At 43.9% G+C, this 12392-nt stretch overlaps 1 protein-coding gene across 3 annotated transcripts in view; it reads right to left on the reverse strand.

Annotated features, from left to right (window-relative positions):
- Nucleotides 1-2381: 2381 nt before the first annotated feature.
- Nucleotides 2382-12392, reverse strand: part of LOC147316645 (whirlin-like) — a 70945-nt gene continuing 60934 nt past the window's right edge. For 2 of the 3 annotated variants that reach the window (XM_086313187.1, XM_086313189.1), the window contains exons 8-11: nt 11359-12067; nt 9145-9320; nt 8448-8579; nt 2382-6506 (exon numbers count right to left, since the gene is read on the reverse strand). In XM_086313187.1, coding sequence (XP_086169313.1) covers nt 6330-6506; nt 8448-8579; nt 9145-9320; nt 11359-12067 — 1194 coding nt within the window. In that variant the 3' untranslated portion in view covers nt 2382-6329. The remainder of the gene's footprint in view (nt 6507-8447; nt 8580-9144; nt 9321-11358; nt 12068-12392) is intronic. The other variant, XM_086313188.1, reaches the window with a different exon arrangement.

The raw sequence follows: 12392 nt of genomic DNA on the forward strand, positions 1-12392 counted from the left end.
TTAGACCCACTAGGCACTAAGCATTGAAGTGTGCTGCCCCTCCCTTCCTTCCCTCCCCATCTCCAGCTGCCTCTCTCTTCCCGCTCCACCACAACCACCCACACATGCAGGGCCTTGGAGTAGGGGTATGTCACCAGGGTGCAGGGGAGGCATCCCCCCCCCCCCCCCCCCCCCCCCTCTGTCCCCTTCTGGCTGCCTCTGCCTCAATTTTATCCCACAACTTAGACATTCACATTACTCACACTCTCATTACACATACATATAGGATCTTGGGGGTGGGCACGATACACGGAGTCCAAATTACCATCAGGGTGTACACCCCACCCCTGGCATCGTTGCCCACCTCTCAATTTTAAATACACGTAGACATTGAGGGCCAGCAGGAGGGACCATGCGCTTACCTGCTGCTCTCTGGCAGGTAGCTCCATGCCCTCCTGGGTTTTAAATGCACCTTAGAACACACATGCATCAACACTACAATGAGCGGGTGGAGGGAGGTTTGGAGTCTTCTCTCACCCCCGTTCTCTGCGACCTGCTGGAGCGGGGGGGCTAGGAGGAGGAGTTGGCCGTCCGACTGCGGTCTGGAGTGTGGGGCCTCCCTGCTGCTGCGGAGTCGGGGCGGTCTGCCTCCCCCCACCGCAGGGAAAAGGGTAACACCACCTGGGTCTGGGTGCAGTTCCCCCCTCCAGGGGCAAGGGTACCTAGACCCGGTTTGTAGAGTACGCTTGGGGAGTGTGATCGTGTGTACAGCGTCTCTTTATGTCTGTCTCCACGTTGGTTGAGTGTGGAGTAAGTGCATATGAGAGCATGAGGGTGGGAATGGATGTTTGTATCTGTGTGTGCCTGTATGTCTGTGTCTATATGTCAGGTTGGGTGTCAGGCGCCACCTCTCTGGGGACATCTCAGGCCCTCCAAGGTTTGGAGGCCTATCTCCCCCTACCACCACTTCCCCTGCCAGTGGCGGACTCCCTCAGGTGTCGGTGCGTTGGTGGTTCTTTGTGTCCGGGGATGGGCGTCCAGGTACACACCGGCTCACTCCTTGGCGGCCGCTTATCGGGGCCTGGAGCCTGGGGCTCGCTCGGGCCACTTCGGAGGTGGGGTGCCCCCGGCCTCTCGGCCTGGGGCTCGGTCACTCAGGCGCAGCTGGCTGCCGGCGGAGCTCACGGGCGCGTCACTGCAACTCCCCCTGGCTTCTGCTCCGCGGCTGCTGAGTGAGCCCTCATCTGGGACTCTCCTCAGCTCTTTCTGGGACAGTGGCGCGGCTGCCCCTCTGTGGGTCTTCCTTGGTCTCTTGTGTTCTGAGGGCCTCTGGATGTCTGGAGTTTTGATCTCCTCCATACCCGCTTCACACCCTGGAGGACGGGGCTGTGGCCCCCCCCCACACCCTCTAGCAGATCATTACATGAAGGAACCTTTTAAAAAAACAAAAAACAAGCGCGTCCATGCTCACATGTGTACACACGGGTGATCACACCCACAAACTACACCCTTTTTGGCTCCTACCTCAAAGCACACTGTGTTCTGTTGATCTTATGTGCTGCACAATAATGTTTAACATTTAGTATTTACTGTCATATTCCCATATATCATTGTGATGTTGTTTATTCTATTACTCTTGTTCTCTTCTGCTTGCTTTCTTTTTTCTTTCTCAACAGGTGATCCAGGTGATTGATATATGCATTTTTTTTTTCTCTGCTCATTCTGTTGGTTTTTGGTTTTTGCCCTTCTCCCCCGTCCCTCTTCTCAGCTGTTTCTCTTTCCCTCTTTCTTTCTCCCCTTCTTTCCCCCAGTCAAGTCTGTCCCGTATTCAGTAAGTGAAAATAAAATAAACAATAAAAGGTGAATCAAATGGACCATTACGGCAAGGCTGGGATGGTCAGTTTGGTAAAGTAAATCCGTTGGGCATCTTTCTTCGCCTTTAAACAACAATTCTGATGCAAAAGAGCCAAACGGGACAGGCCAAAAAAAAAAAAAAAAAAAAAAAAAAAAAAGAAGTGCGTCATTAGCTGCTAGCTAACTGGGTAAGGGCGTCATGGGTCTGTGGGTCTGTCCACTGTTTTAGAGAACGTTATAAAGTAAGTAAGTAAGTAAAGTGACTCACTGATGTGAAGGAAAACAGACAAACAGAGACACCACCTACAATCAGGGAGAGCGTGACAGAGCAGAGGGAAACGTAGCTGACACTAATCAGAAAACTGAACATAACACACATGAAATAGACTATCAGAATAAAACAGGAAGTACAAACACAGAGACCAAGACCAAGATACATGGGCTTGACACAGGAGCTGGGGAGAACACAGACAGACATGGGTACATGACTGGGAAGGCTGGAAGATGCAGAGATGTGACTATGGAAGACTGAGGTCAAGAGACACCAAGTAGAACATAAACCAGGACCATGACAGCTTTTAATCTGTTACCTTAATTTTATTAAGTAAATAGGGTGTATGTTTTATTACAGTGCTTATTTATTAAGTCTTCAAGATAATTTAAGAGTATTTCAATCATTTTCACAAAGAATACTGCGAGATCCCTTATAGACAAAAACAAGTGAATTGTTTTAAATAGTTATTGATGGTGTAACAGCTGTGATTGGACAAGGGCAAGAAAACTTAGAAGGGATGTTAGCAGTTACATCAGCCACAAAGTAATTACATAATTGTGTATATAAGTCCTTTATCCTTTCATCACTTACTCCATATACACCTTTATAAATATATGTGAAGTCTTTTCAGACAACATATACATATGTATATGTTGTCTGAATAGTTTGCGCTCATGATTAAAAACAAGCAAACAAAAACACGATTTTTATACGTTATTCAAATTGCACAGTATTCTAATCAACACTTCATTGATAAATCCAGACATTCAAACCCTACACTCGCAGCAGATCTTATCACTATACTACTGTGATGGGATTATAAGATTACAAAAATACAATAAAGCCATAATAAATAGCACTGGCCAAGACCACCATGTCTTATGGAATTAATAAACACTTTTAATAGAACATAGCAAAGTCCCAGATCTGACTGAGTCCTCTACTTTTTTCTACAACAGAGGTTTACAACCACTGCTCCAAAACTATACCAACTACGGTGTATTGTTAGTGTCAGCTAAATTTATAAAAACTGGAAGTTCCTGTTGAATCATCAATCAATTGGTTGAATCATTTTTGTAACTGAGAGACTATAAAAGGTAAGAATGTAACCAATATGAAAGCTTTCCTATTTGAGTGCTGTCTGAATGCCACTACTGTATAGGCCATTTATCCTCTTTTCTCACCTTTGGCAATAATAATAATAATAATAATAATAATAATAATAATAATAATAATAATAATGATATGGACATTTTCATGTCAAGCACTCCTCCTCCCCTAAGGTCAAGTAACAATAGGAAACAGCAGATCTTTTACAGGAAAATCAGCCACAATCACCTTTTTCTACAAAGGTTGAACACTGTGTAAAATGTCTTTAAAAACAGTATAAAGTCAATATACTTGAACTGAGACACAGTTTGCTCTCAGTTCATTTTGGTTTCAACACAAACACACACACACACACACACACACACACACACACACACACACACACACACACACACACACACACACACACACACACACACACACTTCATGACATCTGTGACGGCAGCAAAACCAAACCAAGCCAAGAGAACAACTGGGATATGTGGTGCTTGTTTGAAGAATCTACGAGTTACCTTTTCTTAACTCTTTCCGATTTAATTTTTTATTAGCTCAGGACATAACAAAGTCATTTTGTGTCTGGCAAGTTTTAAAATTAGGTCATGATTTTGCAAAGATGTGCAAATCTCAAAAACCCATATTTTTCAATCTTTAAAACAACGGTTTTCCATCAGGACCAGACCACATCTGAAGGCATCCATTAAGCATGTACCAAAGTGAAAGCGAAACCTTTCATGTTTCACAACTGCTTCTTGTCTGTTTGCTTCCATTGTTCACATTACTACCATTTTCTAGCTGAGACTGGCTGTTGTTGCTGAAAGCTGCTCTTGCCTTGGATCCCATTTTTAAAATAAAGTGTTTCTTGATTTCACAGGTGTGTAAGTGTCTCCTTAACAAACACTGGAACCTGTCAAGCTGAGAAGGCTTTTTCTGGTTGTTTGTGCATGCACATTGTGGATAAACCTCCGGTCTTTGATGGTAGACTGATGGGAGATGAGTGTGCAAGACAAGCTGCCACTGACCTTTTGTTATGGAAGGGCGTACATGTTTCAGCAACACAATGCTAAGTGGCACACTGCGTCTATTAAAACAGCAAGGCTTTATAATAAAAGACGTCTGTGTATCGGCTGCCTGAACAGGTTTTCTCTCCCAAAAGTCCAACAACTAGTTTCCTACGTTCCCAGACATTTATGGACTCAATCATTTTGGTACAATTCTCATAGCAGAAAAATCACTCATATTGCAGTTTTCTCTGCAACTCACAGACTCAACAAAAGACAGCAACAATCGAAAGCTTCACCATATATGTCAAAACATGAGTCAGTCAGTCCCTTCAACTGATGAATGATTGAAAACCTTTCACAACCATTTTAAGACTAAGACATTGAAATGATTTTTACTTTTTCAGAAGCATCACTCTTTTCTGTAGCTATTTCATTATACAATCATTCAATATTTCATAGTATTTATCAATGATAAGAACAGGGATGATTTTATCTTTTATAAATATTAATCAACTTTGTTAGTATCCCCAGTAAAGCCAAAGCACTTTATTTCAACAGTTTTGCAATAAATCCATGTAAACTCTAATTAGGAGTGATGCAGTTCACTGTTGATGATGACGTCCAGTGATTTTATATCATTTTTAGATGATTTTCAGCAACAGCTGTATGGGCAAACTGTGAGTTCCTCCATTCAGTAAGTAGTTGGTCAAACTGCTTTCTGTATAAACATGAATATCATAATCATATATGGTGATTCATGTCAGACTCGCACTGATATCTACAGTATATGTGTTTGGACATGGTTTCATGGTGAGGATGGCACAAACATATACAGCTGGGTGAAAAAAAAGAGTTAAAGGTGGAGTAGGATTATAATAATATAATAAAGTGTTATTATAATATTTATTAGAATTAAACTGTTTTAGTTTTTCATGTAATATGTACAAGATAGTATTCCATTTGTATTTGTGTGGAGCTATTAAATACTGTAAAACTAGTGTCACTAAAAAAAGAAAAAACACTTATTACTTATTAGTCTGCTTGAGTTGCTTGGTCATCTTTAATTGTAAATTGGCTTTTATCACTAAATCCTGCCAGTTGTGATCACGTGGTACTCATTATGTTTATTACTGGAAATCTTAGAAGCAATTAAAATGGACCAAAATGGACTGAAGCATTTTTCTAGTCTGACTGACAGCTCAGTAAGCTTTCACTCACTAAACAACAGCTCGCTATATAGGAATCAGTTCATTCACCATTTACCATAATGCAAAGTACAGAAATGCATGATTGGTTGACATACAGTGCACAGAACCCCAACCTCAACCCCATCAAACACTGTTGGGGTGAACTAGAATGGAGATTGTGACACAGGTCCTCTCTTCCACCATCAGTGGCTGATCTCAGAATTGCTATTCTAGACGAATGGGCAAAACTTCACACAGACACGTGAAAAACCTTGCAGAGAGGTTTCCCAGAAAGGTGGAAGCTGTGGAAGCTCAAAGGACAGACCGACTCCATATCAATGCCTATAACTGTGGAATGAGATGTATTAAAAGCTACTGAAGATAAAGTGTGTAGGTGGCCCAACATTTTAGTCCATATAATGGATCTTCTAATTAAGCAATTAATCTGACCTAACTGTATGCTTGTATTGAAGTTCTACATGCTAAGTTGGTAAGTGCAATAATACTGTTGCTCTTTGCCATAAGAGACTGTAAACTGTTCTGTTTCTCTGGATTCTCTAAACAATGAAAAGCATACAAAGACCAGGTTCACTCACTTTGGCATGATTGGCTGTTGTCAGTATTACTTGCTGTAGCATCAATTAGTGCTAATAGCTCTTCTAGTGAAACAAATAAAATGAAAAAAACTAAACAACTGCAAATAGCACAGGTATTTATAACAATTGTTATCATACTACCTACTTTAAATTGTGCAAATTTCTGTAGAGTGCAATCAACAAGTACCTGATACATCAGTCCAATAATCCTTTCCCTGAAAATAAAATATGAGCCTTGATTATAGGACAACACCATATGGAGTTTAGCATCATTCACGTAAAACAGTGTTTTCTTAAACCAAGCTGCATAAAGTGCAAAGTTCCAATACTAGAGCCCTGGCTCAACTACCAGGAAGTCAATGTGTCCCTTTTCTTTTGTCTTGAAGGCTTCAGCGATGATCCTGGCAGCATCTTTGTGTTCCCGGCCTTGCAAGGGGATGCCATCAACCTCCAGAATGACCTGGCCAGTTTTCAGCTGGCCGCAGTTATGAGCCGAGCCTCCTTTCTGTCAGCGGGAACATGAGAGAAGAATAGAAAGACAATAATGTTAGCAGGATTAAGGCGCTCATGGACAGAACAGTTTGTTGTTCTTGAAGTTACAGTACAGTCCAAGGCAACTATAGCTTGAAACACACTTGGACTGAATTTAAGATATAAATAAAAGTTTATGATTAGTTCAATAATCACACATCTGCCTGCTTCCCTCGTGTCTGGTGACTAATTCATGCGTCACGCTTTCCCATGCTTTCAAACTCGTTGCTGACATCACTGGTCCAGTCAAATCATCTTTCAGCCTTCTTCAGCCTCCACTCTGCGCACTTTAAATCTCACTGTTCATCTGTTCGTCTACCTTGAAGATGTCTCTCCCATATAACTCAGGCTCCATTCAAGCCTCCATCTTGATCTCCACCACCTGCATCTAGACGCCAGGGTTTCCTGCGCTCATTCCTATCACTGCTGGAATTCCATTCTGCTGTGACGGGACATTACTTGCCAGTGAAAAGTTTGTTTATAAGATTGGGGAAACCTGCAGTCAGCTGAGACTGAAGAAGTCACCTGGGTGAGTGATGAAACGTGACTATGGTGAACCATGTCGGGGCTTGGTGCTGTCCAGCTCTTCACTCTTCATCTGGGATGTCTGCCACTGTGATGATTACTGGGCCCTGTTCAGCGAGGTTGCTGTGGTCTGTTCTTAGATCCACTAGTCACTCAGCATTGCTGTTATGGGTTGCGTCCTTCTCCCAGCACAACGAAAATAAACTCCACCTAAACTTGGTTCATATCTGACCCAGATAGACTGCAGGTCATAACTTCTTACCTGAAGTTCAGTTCACCTGACACTCGGACCGGCGGCCGCCTCGCGTCTCTCCTCCTTCTGCCTCCCCTTCCCTCATCCACCCACTGGCCTCTGTGGAAGCTCCGCTACAGCCACCACCAAACAACTGACTTATTTTTACACACCGGCCAGATCCTGACCAATCCACCACCTTTTATTGTTTATACCACTACAAAGAAAAAACCCAAACCCCCCAAAACAAAAAAAATCATCGGCCCATAAAAACAAAAAATCACATCGCAAATGCCCGGTGGGCCGATTGCCAGTCCAGCTTTGGTTGTACCATCAGTTAACCCTTCACATGTCAGCTGTGGCACACATGCCCAGGGTTGCCAACCCCTGGTCTCCAGCCTTGGTGGTGCTGTTCTCATATTGTTACCTGCCACTGAGAGTACACCTTGGCTGCTTCTGTGAAGAACGGCTGGTTTATTCTGCAGCCTTCTATTTTTCTGGTGTATGTCTTCAAGCGGCTGGCCAAGGCTGTGAGACTTTGCTTTGCAGTTTCCAAGGCCTCAGTTATGGACAGCTTGCTGCACTTCTTGGGCACCTCCTTTGTTGCACCTTTCAGCAGCTCCGATAGTTGGCTACCCCCCGTTCTACCTTGATCCTGGCCTCTAGTCTCCTTCTGCATGCAGGGTACTGCTCCTTGTTCAACTTGTAGCTAAGCTTCTCACTGATTGCTGCTGCCATGCTGTAGATCAGCTTGTTAGTCTCAGTAATGGTGGTGGTAGATATCTTCCATAGTGCTGCATTCACATCATCTACTAGATCTTCTGAGGGTACATAGCAATACCGAATGACAGCAACATCAGGAAGAAGGAACACAAGAAGCTTGAAAAGCATCAAGGGCTCAGAGAAGATAAGAGGGTGGAGGTAACAGTGGTCCCAGTGGTAATCGGAGCACTCAGTGCAGTGGCTCCCAAGCTAGATGAGGGGCTCCAGCAGATCCCAGGAACAACATCTGAAATTCACACTTGAAGGATGGATCACCCACAAGGGCGAGAGAGGATTTTCTTTTTATGTTTTACTGTTTTTTGCAGTTTCAGTACATTTTGTTGCTTGGAAGACTTTAAACAGTGACTTACTTGAAACCTTCTAACGCTTTCTTACCTGAATGGAGACTATGCGAGGCAAAGGTTGGCGTGTACTTCCTCCACCCTCTATTGCGATGCCCAAGGTGTTTGAATTTTTCAACACTCGCACCAGCACAGCAGTAGGCACTGGTACAGGTGAAGGAGACTGCTGGGAAACAAAGCAAGGAGAGCTAAGAAAAATATATTTGTGAGCAAGAAGTAGCATCTTACTGCATGCAATTTAGCCACTAGCTTGTAGGTGAACATCTGAAAATCTCAATATAGTAAACAACATTTCATTTTCTTCAGGTGATGGAGCCTTATTTACACATCAATGCGTCTGAGTCTAATGTTACTGTGTTCCCTTTGTTTTCCCTCGCGTGTTCTAGCCTAATGCTAACAACAAGATTTCCTTTGAATTCAATAAAGCTTTTAAGAGTTTTGTTTAGGTGCCCACAAAGTAACTTCAGGTCTTAAGATCACAATCATAGACAGCTGTATAAACAATCACCAAGGAGATTACTTTAATCTCCCTCTGCTTTTGTTGGTAAGAACTTGTGGTTTTACTTTGCAAACTTGACCGATTAAAATAGAAATTAAAGCAACAAAAGAGGTGATCCAGTGAATTCTGAAATCACAAACTAAAACTGGGTTTACACCAGCACTAATTTGCTTGTTTTGAACACATTAAAAGATATGCTACTGAAAGATTGCTTAGTAATGAAAACCCTCACTTGTCTGCCAATCCCTGGAGAAAGTGCATGAAATCCTGGCTGTTCCAGATGGGTCCGGTGAGTTTTGCTAGGTCGTGGGCTGCCATCTTTACTGAAGCCTCCTGCCTCTGCTATATCCACCCCGCTGTCCTCACTCAGAGTCTGGCCGCTGTCTGACAACTGTGACAGGGTGGCCCCTGGGGGGAGGAGTTAGCTAGCATACACTGAATTTAATTCAAATTTAATTATATAGAAAAAAAGCGCTTTGGCGACAGTGGGAAAGAAAAACTCCACAGGAAGAAACCTCCACCAGCACCAAGCTCGGGGAGGGGTGGCCATATGCCACAATTGTCGGGGTGAGGACAAAGACACACCGTGGAAGAGAGCCAGACATTAATAGTAACTAATGTTTATATGCAGAGAGGTTTCTAAACACACAGTGAGTGAAAAGGGTGACTGAAGAAGAAACACTCACTGCATCATGGGAATCTCCCAGTAACCTACACCAGTTCCAGCAGAACTAATGGAGCATTGAGGATCATCGGATCCAACCTAAACTCTGTGCTTTATCAAACAGGAATGTCTTAAGCCTAATTGTCATGGTCCCTGTGTCCCCGGCTGGCTCAAACAGGCTACAGGTATTTGTTGTTGTTTTTCCCCCTCGCTCTCTCTAGCGATTGCTCACTTGTGGCTCATTATTCCCGCCTCTCCTGGCCAGCATTCAAGACGGTGGCTCGGTGTTTCTCGTCACTGGAACGTTAAGCAACTATCCTAGTGTTGCCCGGCTGTAAAATTATCTCCAGTGTTTCCTTCGTGGCTTTCCTAGTGTTGATTCTCTCATCTGTCTCCATGACTAGATTCCCTGGTTTGTTTGTGTTTCCCATCCCTGGACTACCTGCGCGTGAGTGTGTGTGAATTACAAGTGTGGCGGGGCAGAAGAGGAGTGTGTGTGGAATTTCCCTCACCATTGCTCTGCCTCCCATTCTACTTTTAAATACTCTAGGAACAACAAGTAGGCCTGCAGCGTGAGAGCGAAGTGCTCTAATAGGGTGATATGGTACTACAAGGTCATTAAGATAAGATGGGGCCTGATTGTTTAAGACCTTGCAGCCGGGGAGGCAGAAGAACATCAAGAAGGCCCTGAGTAAATGTGGTTATCCCAGCTGGACTTTTGTCAAAGCTGGGAAGGCTCCTACAGAAAGCTCCAGCCGATCCAGGAGAGAAGGACAACTGCTGCCTAAGTGAAAACCTGTAGTGATCCCGTACGTGTCAGGAGTATCAGAGCAGCTGAGACGCATTTTTTCTAAACACCGGGTCTCTGTGGCTTTTAAACCCCAAAACACGCTGCGCCAAAAACTGGTCCACCCCAAGGATCGGGTCCCCGACACAAACAGAGTAACAGAGTGTGCGCTGGTAAGTGCAGGAGGATTGGCAGGATTTATACATCGGGGAAACCAAACAACCTCTGGCTAAGAGGACGGCACAACACAGAAGAGCTACCTCGTCAGGCCAGGACTCTGCAGTCTATGCACACCTACAGGCCAGTGGACACTCTTTCAATGATGAGGATGTAACATCCTGGACAGGGGGGAGCGCTGGTTTGAGGGCGGAGTCAAGGAGGCCATTTACGTGAAAAGGGAAAGACCATCTCTGAATGGAGGAGGGGCTTAAAGGTACATCTGTCACCATCTTACAATGCTGTGATTGCAGCCATTCCCCAACTCTCTGTGAATGGGACTCATGGCCATTGATCAGAGGTACATTGTGCAAATGTACTGTTTATAAGGTTGTGTAAACCTGCAGTCAGCTGAGACTGAAGAAGTCACTTGGATGATGATGAAATGTTTCTCCCACTGAACATGTCCAGATGAACAGAACCAACTTTTGGGGATTTCCTCCCCTGGATGATTGAGCACGCATCAAGATATAAGCAGGGCAACCGCCTACATGTTTCTAGTCACAAAACATGTGTTGTTCTGGTTATTACTAATACATTTTACAAGTTGAGTGCTTCTCTGTACTGAGAAACAACACAAACACACAGAGACACAGACTGTGTACCTACTTAACTCCAAGTTACCCCCAATGGATCCATCAGAGAATGTTGGTTAAAAGTGCTTGGGCATAGACAAAAGCTTTTAAACAAAAGTGTGTCTGAATGGGTGAATGAGACAAGCTTTAAGAACATTTGTGTGCTCAAATACAGCAGAAAAGTATTACATACACACCATTTACCTCTTTGCTGTGGTCTGGCATCTGCTGATAGCCGGTTCATTTCTGTTACAATGACTTTCTGTGTGAGAGCAGGTGAGCAGCGTTGGTCAGCGCTAAAGGATGGAGCAGCAGGCGTGATGAGAGAGGGGCACGGGGACGGACATGGTGAGGGATGATGAGATGGTTGAGGGGATGGCAGGGGAGTTGCTGCTTTTGAAGAGGATGCAGACATTGACAAGACGGAAGACTTTTCATAGGAGCGGGATCTAGAAGAAAACTTGATAGATGCCTCTGGTTTAGCAGAGCTGGGCAAGTCCCGGTAATGCAGGAAACCTGGGCAGGTGTGGTGACCTGAAATGGGCTGGCTATGATGGTGGACATGGTAATCAAAATGGGGATTATTGTGGTGTTCAGAATCAGAGAGCTGGAAGGAATTCTGGCAGGTGTGTTGAAGGGAATTAAGGGAAGTGTAGTGGGTGGGACCAGGGCATGCATGGTGGGGGGAGGCTGGTTTTGGCTGGTGTTGGCTGGTGGGAAGGGATTTGATAGGCTTGTGGGGACAGTCCTGGAGTAAATGGGTGGGACCAGTGACGAGCAGGCAAGAAATGGGCTGCACCACTTTGGCTGAAGGCTTGCAATTGAACTCTTTCTCCGGGAATGGTCTTCTTTGGGCCTGGACAGAAGCAGCTCTGAAGGGTGGAAGAGGTTCACTTGAAGCCTGCGTTTCATCCTGTCATTCAGAAAAAGGCAGTGACATACAAAAATCCAACATGAATAGTGAATGTTGCCTCTTTAATCATTATCTTTAAGATTTTAGATCTTGTATATTTAGAAACACAGCTTGTCACGGACTAATGACTTTTTCAGAAAAATAAAATGAGAACATCTGTAGCCATCACATGGTGCATGTTGAGTACAGAGAGTCAGAACAAGGTTAGATTAACGTAAAGACAGAAAAACATGTATTTAAGAACTGTTAATTATGTAAAGGCGGATAAACTGTTAGATATTTGTACAAGCAAATGCAGTGATGTGAAAAAGTTCTTGATTTCCTG

The sequence above is a fragment of the Aulonocara sp. 'chitande type north' Nkhata Bay genome, linkage group LG12 (genome assembly GCF_057382095.1).
Source record: "Aulonocara sp. 'chitande type north' Nkhata Bay isolate Kocher_YH1m ecotype deep benthic linkage group LG12, A_spYH_male_GT1.1, whole genome shotgun sequence".
NCBI lineage: Eukaryota > Metazoa > Chordata > Actinopteri > Cichliformes > Cichlidae > Aulonocara > Aulonocara sp. 'chitande type north' Nkhata Bay.